At 42.3% G+C, this 20,829-nt stretch overlaps 12 protein-coding genes across 12 annotated transcripts; 4 read left to right on the forward strand and 8 right to left on the reverse strand.

The window, feature by feature from the left end:
• Window positions 1-102: 102 nt before the first annotated feature.
• Window positions 103-1,836, reverse strand: SJAG_04629 (retromer complex subunit Vps29). Its single transcript, XM_002175682.2, has 2 exons — window positions 1,653-1,836; window positions 103-1,491 (listed from the first exon to the last, which is right to left on the reverse strand). Exons 1-2 carry the CDS (start codon window positions 1,713-1,715, stop codon window positions 991-993), a joined length of 564 nt encoding a protein of 187 aa, XP_002175718.2. The 5' UTR covers window positions 1,716-1,836; the 3' UTR covers window positions 103-990.
• On the forward strand, window positions 139-1,830 carry SJAG_04630 (hypothetical protein). Its single transcript, XM_002175683.2, has one exon. The coding sequence runs from the start codon at window positions 277-279 to the stop codon at window positions 952-954; it is 678 nt and encodes a 225-aa protein (XP_002175719.1). The 5' UTR covers window positions 139-276; the 3' UTR covers window positions 955-1,830.
• Window positions 1,764-3,935, forward strand: SJAG_04628 (ethanolamine-phosphate cytidylyltransferase). The gene is made up of 2 exons (XM_002175681.2): window positions 1,764-1,908; window positions 2,101-3,935. Exons 1-2 carry the CDS (start codon window positions 1,863-1,865, stop codon window positions 3,102-3,104), a joined length of 1,050 nt encoding a protein of 349 aa, XP_002175717.1. The 5' UTR covers window positions 1,764-1,862; the 3' UTR covers window positions 3,105-3,935.
• On the reverse strand, window positions 3,101-5,508 carry SJAG_04627 (thymidylate synthase). The gene has a single exon (XM_002175680.2). It carries the CDS (start codon window positions 5,501-5,503, stop codon window positions 3,644-3,646), a length of 1,860 nt encoding a protein of 619 aa, XP_002175716.1. The 5' UTR covers window positions 5,504-5,508; the 3' UTR covers window positions 3,101-3,643.
• A 346-nt stretch (window positions 5,509-5,854) lies between these two features.
• Window positions 5,855-6,411, reverse strand: SJAG_04626 (60S ribosomal protein L42). Its single transcript, XM_002175679.2, has 2 exons — window positions 6,012-6,411; window positions 5,855-5,950 (listed from the first exon to the last, which is right to left on the reverse strand). The coding sequence occupies exons 1-2, from the start codon at window positions 6,309-6,311 to the stop codon at window positions 5,930-5,932; spliced, it is 321 nt and encodes a 106-aa protein (XP_002175715.1). The 5' UTR covers window positions 6,312-6,411; the 3' UTR covers window positions 5,855-5,929.
• Window positions 6,412-6,508: 97 nt separating this feature from the next.
• On the forward strand, window positions 6,509-7,620 carry SJAG_04625 (DUF1761 family protein). Its single transcript, XM_002175678.2, has 2 exons — window positions 6,509-6,843; window positions 6,968-7,620. Exons 1-2 carry the CDS (start codon window positions 6,719-6,721, stop codon window positions 7,290-7,292), a joined length of 450 nt encoding a protein of 149 aa, XP_002175714.1. The 5' UTR covers window positions 6,509-6,718; the 3' UTR covers window positions 7,293-7,620.
• SJAG_04624 (actin interacting protein 3 Bud6) lies at window positions 6,652-10,840 on the reverse strand. The gene has a single exon (XM_002175677.2). It carries the CDS (start codon window positions 10,653-10,655, stop codon window positions 7,626-7,628), a length of 3,030 nt encoding a protein of 1,009 aa, XP_002175713.1. The 5' UTR covers window positions 10,656-10,840; the 3' UTR covers window positions 6,652-7,625.
• Window positions 10,808-12,886, reverse strand: SJAG_04623 (shugoshin Sgo2). The gene is made up of 5 exons (XM_002175676.2): window positions 12,662-12,886; window positions 12,585-12,624; window positions 12,311-12,543; window positions 12,199-12,257; window positions 10,808-12,153 (listed from the first exon to the last, which is right to left on the reverse strand). Exons 1-5 carry the CDS (start codon window positions 12,690-12,692, stop codon window positions 11,023-11,025), a joined length of 1,494 nt encoding a protein of 497 aa, XP_002175712.2. The 5' UTR covers window positions 12,693-12,886; the 3' UTR covers window positions 10,808-11,022.
• A 154-nt stretch (window positions 12,887-13,040) lies between these two features.
• SJAG_04622 (SCY1 protein kinase Ppk3) lies at window positions 13,041-15,461 on the reverse strand (the record flags this gene model as incomplete). Its single annotated transcript, XM_002175675.2, has 11 exons — window positions 15,274-15,461; window positions 15,090-15,230; window positions 14,939-15,040; window positions 14,764-14,898; window positions 14,661-14,722; window positions 14,510-14,618; window positions 14,291-14,469; window positions 14,165-14,250; window positions 13,708-14,117; window positions 13,491-13,663; window positions 13,041-13,449 (listed from the first exon to the last, which is right to left on the reverse strand). The coding sequence occupies exons 1-11, from the start codon at window positions 15,397-15,399 to the stop codon at window positions 13,041-13,043; spliced, it is 1,932 nt and encodes a 643-aa protein (XP_002175711.2). The 5' UTR covers window positions 15,400-15,461.
• Window positions 15,462-15,936: 475 nt separating this feature from the next.
• SJAG_04621 (alpha-actinin) lies at window positions 15,937-19,417 on the forward strand. The gene is made up of 2 exons (XM_002175674.2): window positions 15,937-16,136; window positions 16,192-19,417. The coding sequence occupies exons 1-2, from the start codon at window positions 16,087-16,089 to the stop codon at window positions 18,026-18,028; spliced, it is 1,887 nt and encodes a 628-aa protein (XP_002175710.2). The 5' UTR covers window positions 15,937-16,086; the 3' UTR covers window positions 18,029-19,417.
• On the reverse strand, window positions 18,378-19,198 carry SJAG_04620 (SUR7 family protein; the record flags this gene model as incomplete). Its single annotated transcript, XM_002175673.1, has 2 exons — window positions 18,378-18,766; window positions 18,886-19,198. 2 exons carry the CDS (start codon window positions 19,196-19,198, stop codon window positions 18,378-18,380), a joined length of 702 nt encoding a protein of 233 aa, XP_002175709.1.
• A 535-nt stretch (window positions 19,418-19,952) lies between the features above and the next one.
• SJAG_06618 (hypothetical protein) lies at window positions 19,953-20,270 on the reverse strand (the record flags this gene model as incomplete). The annotated part of the gene is made up of 1 exon (XM_011050766.1): window positions 19,953-20,270. A coding segment is annotated over one exon (318 nt), but the record flags the coding sequence as incomplete, so codon positions are not given.
• Between the last annotated feature and the right edge of the window lie 559 nt (window positions 20,271-20,829).

Consider the following 20,829-nt stretch of genomic DNA (forward strand, 5'->3'; position numbering starts at 1 on the left):
TATGAAAAGCATAAAGTTACCTTAAACGATGTTGTACGTCATAGCCGGGAGCGCGTCTAAATGCAAACGCGTAACGCGTGGATTAACAAATAGTAACATTAGGCAAGAAACAAAGGATGTGAATAAATACGCGTTCAACGAAGGTATTTGACGATATCATTACTTTTCATAACTTTCTCTAATATCTTCCATAGTCACTACAGTGTGAATTGAAGTAAGAATTATCCCTCCCTCCAAAAGGATAGTTGAGTGTATATATATATTAGACACGGTATCATGAGTTGGCTTGTTCAAGATCTAGAGAACATTGCTTGGGAAAACATTGTTAAACCAAAGCCGAAGGTAAAAACTTATCGTTCCAAAGCTGTTAGAGAGCAGAATGAAAAAGCATCTTTAGGACAAAAGCATAAAACCCAGAATCGCAGGTCGACACGGACACCGCTTGCTGTTAAGCAAGGAAACAATGGTGCTTCAAAGGACTGGAAGAGATTAGAAGCACATGCAAAGGGTATAAATGCACGAAAATTGAAAGGGAGGGAAAGCAAAGGATACGGCGATGTACTTCCAGCCATATTTTCCATCATCATAACCCCTCCAGTAACACCAAAACGGAGGACAAGCAAGCAATCAAGTATAGGTGTGAGTACAAAGGCACTTGATTCTAATCATTTAGAATTGGTCGATTTTAATATTCCTGCTGATGTTTCTCAAATAAATTTCGCAGACTGCATTCAAACCTCAACCCCAAAGAAAAATCGGCGAGAAGATATCACTGAGGAGGAGGATGATGAACTTGTTACTCAGATTCCATCATTGCAATTCCGCAGGGGTAGCCTAAAAGCGCCTTCCCAACGAAGTCCAACAAAAGCACGGCGTACTTGGAAAGAGTATGATGAGGAAGAAGACGAGATCGTGTGTCAATTTGCAACTGCAAACAACAGCAGCGTTGCTTGATACTAGCATGCATCATCTTCCATTTTCAGAAAACGCTTATTCAGGTTTACGATACTGAAGCTTTTCGACTCTAACTTCTTCATTAAAAATGCGATAAACATAAAGAATCAGAACGCTTCCCTGAATGTCAACAAGAACAAAACTGGGGACAGGTGCTTCATCTTCCTCGAGAACAGAAGCTCCTGGAGCTCCAGTTGCTGATCCTGGGTTGATGAAGAAACAACCATCCATTTCATATGCTTCAAATCGATGAGTTGTTCCCGATAAAAAGATGTCAGCATCCATTTCTCTGGCAATCATGCTCAACGCTTCCGGACTTGCGCGTGGAACAACAAGATGTCCACTTGTGTAAGCAATTTTAAAGGCTCCATGCTTTACCAATCCAGAAACAGGTGCCGTGCTGCCAATATCAAATTGACCTTTCACGAGCTTCACATCAGAGCACACGTGTTTCAGAAAGTCGAAAGTACTCGCTGTCGTTAAGTTTCCAAGGCAAATAATCTGATCAATCTTGCCTGGGACCAGCAACCTTTTAAACTGTTTTGGGTTAGCAACTCCCTTTTCACAAACAAAATATTCGCCAGCAAAACAATTGATGGGATACATAATAAAGGGGAATCATGAAAAAATGAATCATGCTCATGGAAGGAGAAACCTGTCTTTGATGTAATTGTGTGTTGCTTTAGCATTGCATTTACCTGTTCTGAAATTTTAGGGACCCTGTCCGGAATGTGAAAGTCTCCAATTACAAGAATAAGCATAACGGTTGAACGTCTTCGTCAAGAATTAGCAGCTAAAATCTTTGTTTTTGTCTTTATGGGTATGGAACGTAGTACGCCTAGGACCGTCGCTTCGACTACCTCAGCTAGCTACTAAACCACAAACAACAGACTGAGTATTCACTTTCAATGACACGGCTTTGGTTAGATGGCTGTTTAGATTTTTTTCATTATGGTAAGTTGTTATCTGTGACGGGTATGCTGTATTGCTGGTTTTCTTGTTTCAAAATGAAAATTGTGTCTGTTTTGATTTTTTCAGAAAATACATGGACGGAATGTGATTAATTTGACATAAATTATAACTATTGAGGAACATGCTGGGACCATCTATACAGGACAGTTGTAACGGATTGTTAACATTATTAAGGTCACGGTCGGGCTCTTTTACAAGCAAAAAAGTTGGGCTCTTCACTAGTTGTGGGTGTTCATTCCGACGAAGAAGTCACTCACCATAAAGGTGTTCCTGTGATGAACCTTGCGGAACGTTGTCTTGCTGCCTCTTGCTGCAAATGGGTCGACCAAGTGGTCCCTTATGCCCCCTATGTTACTGAGCTTCCCTGGTTGGACAAATACGATTGCGATTATGTGGTTCATGGTGACGACGTTACTACAGATGCAAACGGTGAAGATTGTTACAGAATTGCCAAGGCCGCAAATCGATTCAAGCTGGTAAAGCGGACAGAAGGTATCAGCACGACGGAACTTCTTCAACGTATTTTAGTCCCATCATCCAACCCTTTGTCAGTTTCAAATGTCCAGTCTGGATTGGAGAAGTACCGCTCTATGCTGACGGAATTTGCCGCGGGCTGTGATGGTAAAACAATTGAAAGCGACATTTTCGTGCGCATGGAAAATGGCACTCTCGAACACATTGTTACTGGTGACCTGATGAACAAGGCAGGACTAAAAGGTGAGATACTATATATTGACGGGGAATGGAACTTGGTGACCAAGACACACCTCGACTTTTTAAAGCAATGTAAAGAACAGTTTCCGACCCTTCCTATCGTTGCTGGTATTTTCTCCAATGAAAATTGCAGTCAGCAACCTTTTCTCGATCTTTTTCAGCGGTCAATGAACATATTGCAATGCAAGTTCGTTGATGCTGTAATCATTAATGCTCCGAAGGTGAATGGCTTAAACCAAATACGTGAAAACTTGAAGCTTTCAAAAGTACACGTACCAATTCCAAACTTCCAAAGCAACGATGTAACGTTAACGGACACGGAAATTGGGAACGGTCCTCGACCTTATGACACTGATGGGACGAACCAAATCATCCAACGAGTTCAACTACGGCGCAAAGAATACGAGGAACGCCAGCTCCGCAAGCTTGGAAAGCACGAGTTTGAAAGACTTATGAAAAACTAAACAGATTTTAAAAGTTCCACGAATGCTCATTCCATCTTCCCCTTCCCTCATTGCTTGCCTATCTATTCTCTCGGTTTTATTACCCTGTTTTGTTGATGTTCCTTTTGTCCTTATAACTAGCTCTATAGTAGAGTTTTTATGCCTCCTTGACACTTTTATAACGAAAACTTTTGAGTGTGAATTCAGCTTTTATCCCCAGGGTAATAACTATAAAATTAAAAACAAGAGTGAAACGTAAGTATTGCTGAAACCAAAAGGAATTGCCACCTTGCAATGTTATCCCTCTATAGGTTCATGACATTTACTTAAAAAAGTGCTAAAAAACATCCCATTCATACATATCAACAAGTAAAGAAGAATGACTAATTTCAGAAGAGAGCATCAAACTCCTCTGTATAAATAGATTATAATGAGTGGGCACCATGAAAATAATCCCATGTAGACATTGCGGTATTCAAGGTACACCTGCTGTCCTGCAGCCTATGTCTGAGAGAAGCCTGATGCGAGAAACAAACAACTCTTCGCATCAAGGGCCCATTTTAGACGCTCATTTTCATTTTTATAGGGCCCCAGGGGTTGTAGCCTTCAACGACGAAATCGTCATACTCGTACCCATCTATGCTTCCGACTTCACGAGGCGACCGGCGGAAATGAATCTTAGGGAAGGGTAGGGGTTTGCGTGCAAGTTGAGTGCGCAATGCTTCTATATGATCAATATAAATATGACAATCACCCATTACATGGATGAATTCGTGTGCCTCATAATTGCAATAATGTGCTAGCATGTGTGTCAGTAATGAGTAGGAGGCAATATTAAAGGGAACCCCCAACCCCATATCGGCTGAACGCTGGTACATCATGCAGGAAAGCCGGGGACGACCGCCAGGTTGTGCGGGTGCACTAACATAAAACTGACACAGCAGGTGACAAGGGGGTAACGCCATTTGAGGAATTGCGGCAGGGTTCCATGCGGACATAATAATGCGACGGTCATTAGGATTATTTTTGAGCTGGTGAACCACTTGGGCCAATTGATCAACACCTTGACCAGTGTAGTCGGCATTACAATCAGTGTACTTGGCACCGAAATGTCTCCATTGGAAGCCATAAACGGGGCCCAAATCGCCTTCAGCACGATCAAAGAAGCCCATTTTGTCCAAAAACTCGCGACTGCCGTTACCGTCCCAAATATGGATATCTTTCTCAGTCAGATGCTTGGCATTCGTATCACCCCGAAGAAACCAGAGCAGTTCCTGTAAAACACCACGAAGGAAAACTTTCTTGGTTGTTAACAAGGGAAGCGTATTGTTGGACAGTGAGAAACGAAGCTGGGGAGGAGCGAAAATAGAGCGAGTGCCGGTTCCAGTTCTGTCATTACGGAGCTCCCCGGTCTCAAGAATGCGCTTAATCAAATCCAGATACTGCTGTTCTTCTTTATTCGAGGGAACAATGTCGGGTATACTAGTATGCTCTTCTTTCAGGGCTGGTCCATTTTCTATTTGCACGTCCTGCTCACAAGTAGCATTGGGTGCCTTTGCCAGTGTTGAAGTTTCCGCTTCCTCTATGGAATCTGAAACGGGAGCGTATGTTGCTGCCGGCGCTGAAACTGTACTTGCAGCATCATTCACTTCATCCGACTTTGGAAGCTTCCGTGCAGAAGGAAGACTAACCTCAACGTCGTTGATTGGAGATACAAGACTGTTGTCATCAAAGTCATTGTCGTTGTCATTGTCGTTGTCCTCGTCTTCGTCCTTCCTCTGTAAATCAAAACGATGAACTAGGCGAGCCACAATTTCACGCCATTCACACATTCCACCCATTCCGATGTCGCCGCATGCAAGCACCTTCTCAATTGGGTGGATAATTTCGGCTTGTTTATAGCTTTCTCTGACAGTAGTAAGATGCTTCTCCGTGATAGGATTCTTCCACATCACCGTATTCATTGCCGGTGCCAGCAACATAGGTTTGTTGGGTGACCATGCGCGAATGAGACAGGTGAGAAGATTATCACAGAGACCATTAGCAGCCTTTGCTAGCGTGTTTGCTGACAAGGGAGCAATTAACAGCAAATGAGCCCAGCGACGAAGTTCAATATGCGTAATGGGACTTGTCTTGTCAGTCCAGTTTCTCCAGTCATCTTCATCACACCAAACGCGAACTCCCAGCGCCTTCAGAGTGTCAACTTTCACAAATGTACGTGCTGCTTGAGTCAGTACGACCTGGACTTCCACGTCCTTGTATGACAGCAAGTCATTTACTAGCAGTACTAGCTTAATTGCAGCAACGGAACCAGTTGCAGCCACCAAAATGTGACGTTTCCCGTCCGTCCGTTGAGCATCACTTTCTTTAACGGCAGACTTGTCCTCATCGCCTAATGAAAACTTGGCGTGGAGCGTCATTTTAGTTTCTGCGAGCGTTTGGTTAAAGGTAAGAGGTGCTGAGAATAAAGGACGGTAAAGTAGTGGACAGTACGTAATGCGGCATTAAGGTTAATTAAGGTTGCGGCTATTCGCAACATCCACCAATAAGTGATGAGTACACATCCGCTGCCGCTAACCTTAACTACGCGCTTTACGCGTCAATAACGAAATGTTCCGGTTGGAAAACAAAACAGTGATAAAGCATGAAAAACCAGAGGAAAACAAGTCTCAAAACAGAACAGTTCTCACTCGCACACCTCAAATGCCGCAATCCCATCCGAGGCTCCGTTTGGATGACACACACACCTACCCCAGTACACACGCCAAAACTATACAAAAGATACATCCCACACCTTTCCTTGTAATATTACAAGCAAGAGATCAGAGAGACTCTTATTTTGCTACCTAAAATTGGATAGCGGCACCCTGCAAGCGTTAGTAAAAGAATCGTCCGAAAACAGAAAAGCTCATCTCCAATAAAACATACCTTAGTCTTCTTCTCACCACCAAGCTCGAAGTGCTTGCAGCGCTTCAAGGTGAGTTGGTTCTTGTACTTGCAAACGACACACTCGAGACGAAGAACGACCTTCTTGGTAACCTTAGCCTTCTTGTGGAAGACAGGCTTGGTTTGACCACCAAAACCACTTTGCTTGCGATCATAACGGCGCTTACCCTGAGCGACCTTGGAGTCAGCACCCTTCTTGTACTGGGTGACTCTGTGGACAGTGTGCTTGCGGCATTGCTTGCCAGGGCAGAAAGTCTTGCGGGTCTTGGGGATGTTCACCATTTTGTATCGTTAAAGGTGCTGGTGGTGGTTGGTTGTGCGACGATGAGTGCTGCGGTCTGCTTCACGGAAGGATGTTTTCTGTGACTGTCTTTTGTTAGGGTAGGGTTAGAAACAGTAACTCTTGGCTTAGTGATGCTTAACGCAATGGGCTATATGCTTCGAATCATCTTACTTCTCGTTATTTGATTTTGCGGGACAATGCCAGTTCGTTAACGTTCGTTACAACTCACCACCAAAAGTATGCCCTAACATATGCCTAAACACACAGGATTGTTCGTCACGGTGACATCAAGAGCCGTTAGTTTACGATATAAACGACAGTAAGACATACCGTGCTCTTCTCCTAAACGCAGTCTACAATCTACAGGCTTCAAGTTACAGGTCGGTTTAATTAATTAAGCGTAAAAATGTCTTCGTACTTCTCCTACTTTCCTTATGTTCGGCCCAGTGCCATTCTTTTGGGCTCGGCTTTTAATTATGCTGCGGATTTCATGGTCTATGGTCCATTGATGGGAAACACATGGGCAAAAGTGTAAGTCGTGTTGTAGTGGAGGATGAGACAAACATGGAATTAAAAATGCCAATCCTGGTTAATGCCGTCTCGTTGTCCATCTGACCAACTTAGGTGAAAGACACTTCTTCTAACCGACATTTAGAATGCGAAATGAAGAAGAGTTTGAATGTTGCAAGGGTTCGTTGAAGAAACAGGCTACTTGCTCCTTCCTCTCTAAATCGGTTGGTACACTTATACAAGCCTACTCAATTGGCGCCTTACTGCAATTGACGGGAACTGTCAGTTATAAAGGTGCCTTTTATTTGGGTCTATACGTGTACGGTGCGACAGCTGTCCATGACATGGTAGACTTCCTGTTCCTCGAGAAGCGTAGTATGGCATACGCAGCCATCAAGTCAATTGCTGCTTTCATCAAAACAGTGGGCCTGCCGGTATTGCTCTTGGGCTACGGTGTTCGTCGTGTTTAATTGTGCTCCACGTAAATAATTCTTCTCATTCTGGGGCAGCCACCATGTCTTTGTGTTCTGTTACAGCAGTTTATCGCTGCACATGCCTAATGACTTGTCTGATCTCACTTGCTCTAGGCATTAGTGAGTGCAGACAATAATGAAACGAGCGAATAGTTAGTGATTGAATGAACGAATGTAACGTAAGACTTGTGGGAGAGACACTCGGAATGAAGGCTGTTGTAAATAAGTAAATAATAATAAAAATAAAAAAAATTAAAGGCCCAAAAATGCATTTCAAAATTGGCTCAGTCAATAACGGGAGTGTTCTCAAGATTCCCTTTTTCTGGTACCCTAAAACGCAAACGTAAGTGTGGGTGAGTCAGGAATGGCCTCATCATCATTCTCTTCTCCTGTGAAGGTGGTCACAATGGAAGAGACAAGCGGTCCTGGGGAGTCTGCCTTAGGCACGCCCTCTGAATCGTTGTGCTTGTGCTCATGATTACCGTCGGTGACATTTCCATTAGAAGCAAGGAAAGATGGATCATCAAAGAACTGGTCCGCATCTGCGTCTTGGAAAACGGCGGAACTTACGGAACGATGGTGACCATGGCGAGCCGCGGGAGGTTTTGATGATTCCTTAGGACTGGACGAAACAGGAGGGGCAGGGACGGCTGCTGGCGCCGTAACTGGTGCAGGTGTTGGTACAGGTACGGGAGCCAACTTGGGTGTTGACACCGGTGGTTGACTGCTAATACTAACGGTAGAACCAACAGGATCGCTGGGGACAGCGGCGTCTTCAGTACCTTTTGAAGATTCATCAGCAGGCGTGGAAGAGAGTTGGGCTTGCTGTCTCTTAGGAGACGGACGCTTGGAAGCGCTCGACGTACTGTCATTGGAAGCGTCTCTAGCATCCCAGATGGCTTTGAGGATTTCCTTGTCTTTGAGTTCACGCAAACGATTCACTTCTTCAATTCCACCAATCTTATGGAACTTGTCCTCCTTAACAAACTCCTCCAGTTCTGCCTTGAACTTGTCTTCCATCAGCGAGAGGTTCTTCTTTCGAAGTGCTTCGGCCCGACGAATGGCTTCAAGTCGGCTTTCCGAATCAGGTTTTAACTTGGTTATCTCAAGATTAATTCGGTTACGATACTCACCGACATCAAGGTTCGAAGCAGTAAGAAGCTGAAGTGGCTTGGATTCCAGAGGTGTTTGGTTCTGATATTCAGCAATAGCTGTGACATTCGCAAGAACCGTGGAAACGGAGTCAAGGTCGCGTTTCAAATCCAGTATCATTTCAGACTGGTTGTTGAGGAACTCTTGCTCCTGAACAATTTGGTTTAACTCGGTTTCCCATTGCTTCTTCCATGAAGGCGTAACGCTGTTCAATGTAGCTTCCAAGTCCTCGATTTCCTTGGCAAGCAGTTTCTTATCCTTCCGTAAAGCAGCGACTTGGTCCAAACCAGGACGCACCTTACGGTGAAGGACATCAGCACGGAGACACTCAACTAAATCATTGAGATCATCAAAGTTAGAGACGATATTGGCTAAATTTGATTCCAATTTAAGCTTAGACTTATTGATGAAAGTGCGTTCCAACACTGTGTTATTATTAGTGGAACCATAAATATCAAGAACTTTGTTCTTGAATTCCTCGAATTTTAAAGGCACACGTGCAAGCATAGAAATAAGCGATTGCTTCACGGCAACGAGCTCAAGCTTGGCTGCCTTCACCTCTTGATGATACCAGGCGAGTTGAGAAGAGGTTCCATCGCTAGATACACGAACAGTAGGTTGCGATTCTTTCTCAGCTGCGGGCGCGGGGGCCAACTTCAATTGGCTAATCTTGTCTTCGATCTCTTCCAACTTTTTCATAAGCATCTCAGTAACCTCAGGGTTTTCCTGCTTGACTGGTTCAGGCTCAACTTCCTTTACGGGTTCATCTTCTTGCTCAACATCCGGCTTTTGCACTGCAACAAGAAGGGATCCATTCTTCACCTCAGAAAGGTCCTCAAGAAGATAATTAATTTGCGTTTCTTCATCACGAATCTCAAAGATTAGTGCTTCGTCGTCTGGAATATCATGAAAAGAAGCTTTAAATACATTATACACCTCTCCCGGAGTGTGCAATTCTGAGGGCATTGGAATCTTTTTCGTGATATTACTCCATCGTATAAAGAGGGACTTGGGCAAGTTTGCGGGTGGTTGATGATTAGACGCTTCCGGAGATGGTTCGCGGCGCTCTGGGGTTTTCTTTGGTTGAATAGCGGGTGAAGGCGTGGAAACAACTGCCGGAGTTGACTTTTGCGAGGGAGGTTGTTGTTTAGGAACAGTGAACGAGTCATTGCTGTAGTTAGGTGCAGGTGCATATATATCGTTTGAAACATTGAGCGACGCTGTACGACTAAGTCCTGGTCGTATGGGTCGGTCACTCTTACGCTCCTGAGCATTACCATCGGAAAAGTTACGTATGCTCGGGGCACGCGCCATGGCTTGTCGAGACGTAGGGCGAGGAAAGTGTGGTCTCGGTGATTGATAATTCTGTTGCTGCTGCTGCTGCGAAAGAAAATTGGCCTCCTTCTTCTCGCGCATGCGATTACGAACATCTTGTACGCTGAGTTGAGGAAGTGTAGACTCTGCGTGTTCAGGTGAACGAGAGGTCAAAAATGTGGAAAAGCGTTTACTAGCTCTTCTCTCAAGGACGTTGGTACTCTTTAAAGCTGCGTACCTATCCCAGACCTCCTTGGACTGAGGCTTATCAGGTTCAGGTTCAGGAGGAGGGTGTAAATGGCTTCTAACATTTGCAGAAGATTGACTTGCACTGCGTTCCCCTTCGGCGGTAGGGATAATTGGAGGATGTCTCTGGCGTATAGTCTTGAAGAAAGCCTGCTTACGCTTGAGGGATTGAAGGAGAGTGACCACAATCTCCCGAACAGCCGGAAGATGTCTTTCCAAAGAAGCAGGCGAAGCAGGCCCAGAGAGTGTTTCTTCGAGAACCAGCCGAAGACGATGAGGAAGGCTCAACATATCAGTAACTTCTACTCCAGCAGCTTCAAATACTGCACACGACTCTCCGAACTCACTAGAAAGTCTCACATAAACATCAGACACATCATTTCCAGTAGCCGCATTTTTGCTCCATAGAGTCAACTTCTCAAGGAGTTGCTTTGTAGCCACAAGCAATCTTGTTATAGACTGCTCGATGTTGGAGGAATGCTGATTCTGTTTTCTTATAGAAGTTCGTGATCCATTTGAAATATCTGAATGGAAAGATCCCCTTCGTACACCTCCTTGTCCATCATTATTTGCTTGGATAAAGCTTGATTTGCTTTTATTAAACGCCGTTTGGGTAAAAGGAGGAGTTTCCGGTTTCTCGTGATTCATTAAAGCTTAAACGTCAATTTTAACCAGAAAAAGGGCTTTGAGATAGAGACCGTTATGTTATTCACAAGTACAGGTGAGTACTATGACAGGTTTTTGTGTACCGTGTCACAAAACACGCAAATTAAGCAAACCAACTGTCGGGAGGAGTGGGAGAAGGGAACCAATGCCTAGTCAAAACTTGGCCGTACTTAGCACATATAAATGTAAATTAAAATAGATTAAAACATACAGAGTTTAGAAATAAATTCACATTAAAACAAGGGTTTTTGACTATTAAGCACTTTAAGAATGACAGATGGACAACAAGCAGATTATCGAAAAAAATAGCACGATAAGTAATAATTAAGCGAAAACAGAAACACGCAGTCTACTTCTTTTTTGCACCTACTCGCTTTCGCCCTGTAACACGTCTGGTTTGAGTTTTTGCATCTGTGTTCGTAGATGCTTGCGCAGACTCCTGCACATTAGGGCCTTGTTCTTGGGCTAATGCGGAACTGTTTTCCAATACAGTCTTACTTTTGTCGTCCTGCTTCTTCGTAGTACCACCTGTGGATTTTTGAACAGTTGCTTCTGATGCCGATTTACTGTGAGAAGCATCAGAAGAGTTTGTCTCAATCGATATGGGTTCGATTTTTTCACTTATGTCTGTATTAAAGCTTTTGTGCGTTTCCAAATCGACCTGCTGTTCCCCATTGTTGTCCTTCGTCTGAGTCGAGGATTTTTGTAGAGCGCTCCTACCACGTCTAGAACGTTTAGGCTTGGCATGATCAGACGGTAGTTCAAAATCTCGACGTAGCTTCTTACGCAAGCCTGGAAGTGCGTAATTCACTTGTTTTCGTTCACGTCTGCTTCGGCCAACATATGCATTCTGAGCCTCAGAGGTTTGTTGTGTAGCTTCCGTCTTAGAAGCAACAGATTCAGTATCATGGTAATCTTTGTCAGAGTCGTCATGTGTTTCTGTCTGTTCGTTTACCTTTTCAGTCTGATTGTCTTGCCCATCATTCCCTGTATTATTTGAAAACGTCGGCTCCGGCGTATCTTTCACGGAAGCGGAAACAGAAGTTCTTTTTTTCCTTCCTGACGAACGCTTTGCAGGAGGGGATACTGTCTCCTGAGGTTCCAATGATTTCTTTCGTTTTGGAGAGATCGAAGGTTTTGGCGAAACATTGGTTTTATCACGTAAAGATTCGGTTCGAGCAACAGAATTTTGGCCTGTTTCGGCGTCTGAGCGGTTATTATCGTCTGTGCTGTCTCTGCCATTATCTGTAATGGGCTCTGCGAACGAAACACGAAGTGCTCTTTTTCTTCGTTTTAAAGAACTTGGGGATTTTGTTGCTGGAGTAAGAGGTTGGATGCCCGTTGATGTGTTTTGTGCTGCCGAAGAAATGTCTACTTGGGCAGATTCGTGTTCCGGAGTTAACTCCTTGGAGACATTGCCAAAGGGAATATTTTCTTTAACAAAATCAAGTAGATCAATACTCGTTCTATCAGTAAACGACTAGAAAGTAAGTATCCATGTCCTAAAAGCACTAATTACTCATACGTCTTCAATGGAACTCGAAGAGAGGCTGTCAACATCATCACGGCTTGACAGATGATCACCTAAAGCATTAAATTAGTATGGTGAAAAATGTAGAGAGTTTTTTAGTAAATACATTTTGCGATTTTCGTATATGAATCCAAGTCAGAGAGCAATTGTGTAGACATTGTACCAACAGAACATAGAAACGATCGCATACTATTAAACCGACGAACAATTTCATAACGCTCATGTTCAAGCTGTTCTGCTAATCGAATTGCATTTGTACGTAAATCCAAATTTTCTGATAGTAAACGCTCATTCTCAGCCTCAAGCTCTTTAATTCTAGTGGATTGTATTTTGTTGATTCTGTTATTAGTAACTATTCACTTGCCGAGAATTGTTTGTACCGAAGAATTTCTTTATTTTGTAGCAATCTTTTTTTTCGAACTAATAATGTAAGAGATGAATAAAAGTGTATACATACGAGTATCGGATGAAGATGAAGTCTCCATCATGTACAGTTTTCTGTCGGTATGTACAGTTTTAAGTGCCGATAGAAGACAAGTCGAATTGGAAACACTTAATAAGTGAATAGCCCTTGACAGCAAAAATCATAAAATGAAGAAATTTATGAAGCTACATATAGTCGATCTAATTCCTAAAAAAAAACTTCCCCTATAGTCATAAAACACAATATCTACTGAAAAACCTAGAAATATGGCACATATAAAATATGAGTATATGAAAAATAAAGCACACGCTATTCCAGTATTAATTAGAATAGCTGAATGGTTTTTAATAAATATAATAATTAAAATTGTCTATTAAATTTTAAGCCTGGAATGCTTATAAATTATAATGTTTTATAAACCCCATTCAGACATACCATCATCGACAGCAGTTTTTTTGGCTTCCAAAGTTTCTTCACTCCATTCCTTTTGCCAGTCGTTGTCTGAAAATTCATCAAGCTCATCGAACTCGTCATGAAGTATTGAGTGCGTCTCTTTTGTTTTCAAGTCCGAGTCATCTGTTTCCGAAGAAACCGAAACTTTCATGGTTATAGAAAATTGATTCAACAATGTAATAAGATCTGTGACTGGAGTTTCGGTTTCTGAAGAGCTAGAACTTGTAGGGTCGGAATTCTTGAAAATGTGGCTCCAAAAATGAGATCCGTTTCCGGCTTCCTGACTAGTTTCAGGAGTCTTCTCAGCATACTTTCCGATTAATTTCAGATACTTATCAACTATACGCTTGGCTAAATGTCGAATTTCACTTCATCGTTAGTAACTACAAAGATGGTCTTCAGTGCGTACGTGTTTCCATCAAGTAGCAGTGGTATTATTTGAGGTAGGACCTTACTGACAGAGATTTGAGGTGTAAATGTTTCGTAAAAGCATTCAATTGTCTTTAATGCAGTCAATCTGGCAGGCACATATGTATCGCGTAACGATCGTGTAAGTGCAGTTGACAAAACACGTTGTTTAACCTTAAAAAAGAGTTAGCACTCGTTTACATTAAGTAAATCCTTACATCCTCTTCCAGAAAAGGTGCGATCTGCTCTAAGCAAAGTGTCGTGTTCATTCGAGTTTCTGGATCAGAACTATTTTGAGCACTAGCCAAGGTGTGGAGTAGATAGTTGCTCACTAGTTTCTTTGGAATTCGAGGAATCGTAAGTGCAATAATAGCAAGGCCATAAATTCGTGTTTGCGCATCATTACTTTGAAGAATCGAGCCAAGCAATGTAAGGAATGGATGATTAAAAAAGTCACTAGGAAACTGGTTCACCGCCCGACACATGTGCAGTAAAAGTAATGCCTTGAAAGGTACCGTACATTTATTGAGCGTCTCAAGAATCGTGGACCCAAAGGAGGAAGGTAGTTCTTCATCTCCACATTTGGTCAAAGCAGTGGAGAGCAGTTCAACATTTGATTGAGTGGGATCTATGAATATGTCAGTCTCTTACAGTAGGTTTGAAGGCTAGAAATACATTGAGGAATAAGTTGCAAAAGTGAAGTAAGAACGCGATGGCGATTGAAGTTTGCGGGATATACGAGGATAGATTTATGCAACAGACTAAAATGTTAGAAATCGTTTGTACTTTATGTGTACATACTTTAGCAAAGTATTCTGTTCTTTGGGATCATTAATCTCAACAGTATCGAGTAACCCAGTAGATGTGATGGACGGAGAGTGGAAGTATCCACCCTGCTTTATACCTGCAGTATAAAAATCATGAACGGAGTAAAATGATTTTGGGGGTGCAATTAGTCTTTTGGCAGGTGTGAAAATGGTCTGTAAGAAGGTCAGTTTCCGTGATTGTTAATGAACTTACAGGAGGTATGTTGTTGCGTAAGGAATGATTATCACGCGTGTTTGGATTAAAAAGTTCAAAAATAAAGCAGCCCAGAAGGAATGAATCAACCGCCTTCTCGATGGGGGCACTATATAGAAATGTTAATATTAAGATCACCAAATGTTTATACCCTTTTTGCTTAAAGTCGTTCAAATTGAACAGCGGAAATCCGTCTGTTGCTTCAAAATTATGCTATTTTTAGTTAGAAAACTTATACGGCAAAAGGTACATACTTGAAACTCTAAAGCATCTTGTGAACAAATCTCAAAACTTCCAAGTTTCCATTGATCGGCGTCATCCAGAAACAGGCATTTGCATGTAAGATTTCCATGAATGTAACCGGAAGTTTGAAGAAAATCCATAGCCTCCTAAAAAAGAGTTAACGATTAAACAAGTATTGAGACTCACGGTTATTTGCCAAAGACCCCAAACTTTGAGATCAGTGCTGTAGGAAGAGAGACTTGGTAATAATGGTCGAACATGTTCTGTGGCCAAGTAAATGAGGTTGTCCTAACAAAACATGGGTTAGTACACTGTAATAGTAATTGAATGTTCGTACATCCTCGTAGCTATTGAGAAACTTCAAAACATGCGGGTGTCGGATTTGTTTTAATTTCGAGATAGCATTATCTGCTAATTCTTTGCCTTGAGGATATTTCTTCTTATCCAAAGAAAATACGGAACATTGATGACCGTTATCCTAGCGCTGTTAGCCAATTGTACCTAAAATTATAGATAAGTACCCGCAGAACAGCATCATATAAAGTCCAAATTGAATCGCCCGGTAATGATACTGGATCTTTTAAGTCATATGGAAATCTTGAACTTGCTCTTATGATAAAAGAAGTAGCGGTTTTGAAGAAATCCATGTTCTTGATGTTCGCGGATGATGTGTGTCTATGGGAAGTAAAAGTACATAAATTAAGCTAGTACTGAAATGTGAACGGGTAAGAACACATAAATGATAAACGGGCAACAAGTCGCTTCTATTGTTGTAAATTTTTGTTTAAGACAGTTTACTTTACAAATTCACATTTGAATCGTTATAGTTATTATCAAAAGAAAGGTTCCAAAATATATTTGCTCCCCTCACAGCTATCGTGTTATCTAATTGCATTTTGTTAAAATGTGCAGAACGCAATCTTTCGTCTTGATTTTTGTCGAGTTTTCTGAATTCATTCATTCTTAATGTGATAATATGACCAAAATCACAAACAATTGACACAAATTAGAGGTACTATAAGATTGACATTTAATCGCATTCGAATGCTCAATGACAGGTCTTCATAATTTATCAATAATATAAAATAACACTCTTCTTTTTTGTATGTTAGTATAACATATGAAAGCTTTAATAAAACCTGTGTGGGGCTTCATAGATAGTTTGTACAGTATCCTTCATTAATCATTAATCAGTCATTAGTCTTAAGACACTGATTCAGTGTTAGCAGTGTTATTTAAGAGAGCTGTTTTGTTCAACGAACTAGTGCCTACTAGTACCATCCACCGAACTGGTACAAAATTCATAAAAAAGATATAAAAATATTTAAACATTCATGCAAACGGAACGATGGCAGGATGTACAAAACAGAACATTTACGAAATGGTATCGTTATTGCACTTGCGGATATCTGAGAATCGTTATTAACGTGCATCATTAGGCTTAACAACAAACTTGCGGCGCGGGAGCTTCCACAGGCTGCTGATTTAAAGAAAGACCTTAGTAATGGTATTTATCTAATCCAATTAATGGAAATTATTGGTGATGAATCCTTGGGCCGTTATACTCGAAATCCACGACTTCGTGTACAAAAGGTAGAAAATGTGAACAAAGCTTTGGACTATATTAAAAGTAAAGGGATTCCCTTAACAAACATCGGTGCTGAGGACATTGTTGATGGAAACTTGAAGCTAATACTGGGTTTACTATGGACTCTCATTCTACGATTTACGATTGCTGATATCAGTGAAGAAGGCCTTACAGCAAAGGAGGGCTTGCTCTTATGGTGTCAACGGAAAACCGTGGAGTACTTCCCAGATGTGGACATTCAGGACTTTTCTCGGAGTTGGACAAGCGGTCTTGGTTTCTGTGCTTTAATCCATCAACATCGTCCCGATTTGCTCGACTTTCGTAGCCTCGACAAAACTAAACACAAGGAAAACATGCAACTTGCGCTGGACATCGCTCACAAACACATTGGAATCCCTCCACTCATTGATGTTGAAGACATTTGCGATGTTGAACGTCCCGACGAACGCAGTATTATGACTTACGTCGCTGAATACTTCCACGCATTTTCTACATTGGACAAGGTTGAAACAGCAGCAAGAAGAGTTGAACGATTTTCAGATGTCTTAAAATCAAGTCATGAAATGCACATGAATTACGAACTGCGTATGAGATCTTTGCTGAAGAAACTTACCCAAACGCAAAACGTATGGCTCAATACAGTACTGGGTGACAACTATGCATCGCTGAAGAAGCAGTCGAACAGTTTCGGTCGCTTCAAATCTTCAGTCAAACGAGAGTGGGTAAAAGAAAAGATGGATTTAGAGTCATTATTAGGCACAATTCAAACAAACCTAAAAACTTATCAGCTGAAAAAGTACGAACCTCCCGCCGGTTTACGTATTGTTGATTTGGACCGAGAATGGAAAAACTTATTGAATGCAGAAGCGAAGTACTCTAAAATCATCAATACACACATCCGCCGAGTAAAGGAGGACATGCGAAGAAACTTTGCGGAACGTGCAAATAGTTTTTCCGTGATGCTGAATACAATCAGTGCGGAACTCTCAACGTTACATGGAGATTGGGCAGACCAACTGGAACATGTGAACTTCTTGCGCGAGCATATAGGCCCTCTCGAAACCGAGCTTGCTAGTGTCCAAAAACTTTGGAACGATTGTGTGGAAGCCGGGATCGAGGAAAATGACTACACAATCTTCACATATGATGATCTCAACTATGAATTTAGCGTCACTGTCGACAGCATAAACAACAAGATAAAGTACCTCGAGCTGCAGTTGTCGGAGCGACAAAAACGCACACTTTCTCAAGAAGAGCTTTCTGAAATTGAAAAAGTTTTTAAGCATTTTGATAAGAACAAGTCCAACAATCTCTCTGAGTTGGAATTCTATGCCGCGCTGGCATCCTTGGGTCTCGTGTACGAAGAAGAAGAAGCTCATGCCGTGTTTGCGAAGGCCGCCGGCGAGCAGCAGGGCGTGACATACGAACGCTTTATTGACATCGTCATGGACGAGCTTGAAGACCGTGACAGTGCTCGGCAGGTGATCTATGCATTCTGCGACGTTGCAGATGGAAAGTCATTTGTTACAGAGGAGGACCTTAAGAACAGTCAAGTTCGTCCTGATATTATCAAGTTTTTGGAAACAACTATAGACAAGTGTCCTGAGGGATATGACTATCTCAAATGGATCCGTACACTTTTGGATGACGATAACGATGACAATGACGACGGAACGAACAGGAATTAGACAAAAATACGCACTTTCCTGAACATCTATTCTCACATACACACTATACCCATCCCACTACACCACTTTCATTTCTACTTTTATATTATCGACACATCTAGATATGCCTGGCATCTGTTAGTATAAGAATATTTTTGCGTTGAGCAATAACAGTATGTGAGACACAAAATAAATCATTCAAAGCTAATGCAGGGAAAAAGATACCGTGGAGGTACAACTATTGCTATGGAAAGGATTCAGGACATAAGAGGAATGAAAACGATACGGGGGGAATAAATGCAGCTAGGATGAATGGAGGGAACAAGGTGCACAGTATTTTAGAGGGTATATCCAGCGTTATGTATGTCCATCAAGGACACATGCCGGTGATGCCGAACAGAATGATGGCTACGACTCCAGATGCAACGGAAAGGAAAGAATAAGCATATACCCGCGAGCCCAGCGCGACAGGCATGTTAAGGGGACTAATCTCCTTGCGAATAAGCTGTGCAATGATGCGGAACATTGCAGCTGCAATAATTGATGCAACGAGCATGAACAGCGTGCCAAAAAAGGAAAAGACTGAGTAGAACAGGGGCCCAAAAAATGGGACACATGCGATCAAGACGGAGAGGATGGTAAGCACGAAGAACAAGATGGCCAGGACGTACATCGCCTTCATGGCATACATTGCGTTCTTCACGAACTTCATTCCCGTCTGGACCTTGCTGGGAAGTGTGATAGAGACGGTGGTATTGTCTCCGGCAATATCAGCCTCAATCATTTCGATTGGGTTGAAGTAGTACAGGGTCTTGGGCTTGGTGCAATTGTAAGGATTCTCCCAATCGGAGGAGTTTCCCTGCAGTAATTCCACATACCGATGGAGTACCAAGCAGGCAAGCCCATTGCGGTTTGGAGTTGCTCCTCAAGCGTAGCAAGCTCTGAACCGCCAATGCTAAGATACTGTTCCAGCGTGTCGGCAATTCCGCCTGTCACGAGAGTGCCCAGAGTCTGTGACAGAGCGGTGGTGTTGCTTGTGTCCAGCAAGTTGGACGTGTTCAGCTTGATGAAGTGGATATTCTTTAGCGCAACACTGTGATAGTTCTGGTTAATGAGCACCAGCAGGTCCATAACGGCACTGAATGCCACAAACACCATAGGAAAGATCAAAAAAAGCTTGCCAAAAATCATTTTGGAGAAATGTAAGACTTAAGAAAGACAAAATAGAGGCAACAAGAAAAGAGAAAAGTCGTAAATGGGAATCAAGAAAATGAGTAACCGAGAAAAACCAAAAAATTCGGGAATTTGTGTAACAATAAAAAATAAATCCGAGGGTTCGAGTTTCCTGAATTTATCAAAAAAGAAATAAAAATAAAAATAAAAAATCCAATGTAAGTTCAAAATGACAAAACGATGAAAAAACTGAAAATCCAGATATCCACGTTGGTCAGTCCCGCCTGTGAATCAATTCGTAGTTTCTTCAGCTCGTCACCAGCCAGCAGTGAGAGTTTCGCAGATCCAGTACGGAAGAAAATGAGAGTTTGGTCAGTATTGTTCTGTGAACAATGCCGGATGCTGTTTTTATATATGATGTAGCGGTTGTAAACAAACGCGGCACGGTTGTTATTTATAGTCGTTGCCAGCGAAAAAACTGACGTCATAAGACTGGGGCACAGACCGTAGGACGCCAGGCGTTGGGTGCGCCGAACAGGGCTATGTGAAAGTCTCCAAAGCCTTGCAGAGCCTGCAAGAGAAAAACGAGAATTCCTGTGGCTAAATACGGGCCGGAAAAATCGGCGATAATTTTCTGTTTTTTTCTTAAATCTTTATTTTCTTTTTTGTATTTTTTTTAGTGAATTTTTAATTCGATTATTCAGAAGTCTTAATTTCCCGACATTACCCAACGTTCGGGTCGGCTAAACGAGTCTGGGAAGAAATGCCCCGCTTAAACCCCGCCAAGGGTTTCCAAAGTTAATTCTCTCGTATATGACATGTGCCAGGGTTTGTAGGGATAGGGATAGAGGGTGGAAGAGCGATCATTAGCGAGGTGAACCACAAGCATGGTGCCCCCACCCATCGTCCTAGTGTTCGTTCGATAGCTACACTCAATAATTATGGCCAATTTCGTCTCAGTAGGCTTCTCAATAAGACGACTTACACAGAAGACCTCTAATACTTCAGTCCATTTAATTTCGCTGCCCTTCTTCGCTTCAATTACCACCACGACTATGTCCCTCCCTGTCTGGCTTGGTGTAGTGTTTCCCAGCAAGAGGGATTAGTTTATGGATATGGACGTCACGTCAAAAAGAAATACATTTTGAGAAAACTTAAAAAACAGCCATCGAATGGACTCAAACTGTCCCGGAGCCCAACTCTCTCAGTGCGTTCCCTCCAACTACCTCAAACACCCGTTCATTGACTTTTTGTCTCCTTCGTTCCCTTCCACCAAACTCTTCCTCCACCACCTCCCCACTAGAATCTTCCCCTGCCCCCACTACACCACCAAAAAACCGCTGCCACCATCAGAGTACCACATCATTATAAAAGCCAAATAGTATATCTAACCACCATCTTTCTTCATCGTTTCCTCAACCATCAGCACACTAAGCACAGTAGTTGTGCAGATTACGGACTGGAATAAAGCCAGTGCTCAGCTTTTACCTTAACCGTTGACCCATTTTGAAACTTAATGAGTAGAAGTCAGGCGTAGCTGCTCAAAAGGTTCCTTTTATTATCATAGATTTGTCCAATACGCAAGATTGTGGTTTTAGAAACGATAATTCATAGTTTGAGAGGAAAAATTGAACCCCCCTTGGAAAAGC

Source organism: Schizosaccharomyces japonicus (assembly GCF_000149845.2).
Source record: "Schizosaccharomyces japonicus yFS275 unplaced genomic scaffold supercont5.3, whole genome shotgun sequence".
Taxonomy (NCBI): Eukaryota; Fungi; Ascomycota; class Schizosaccharomycetes; order Schizosaccharomycetales; family Schizosaccharomycetaceae; genus Schizosaccharomyces; species Schizosaccharomyces japonicus.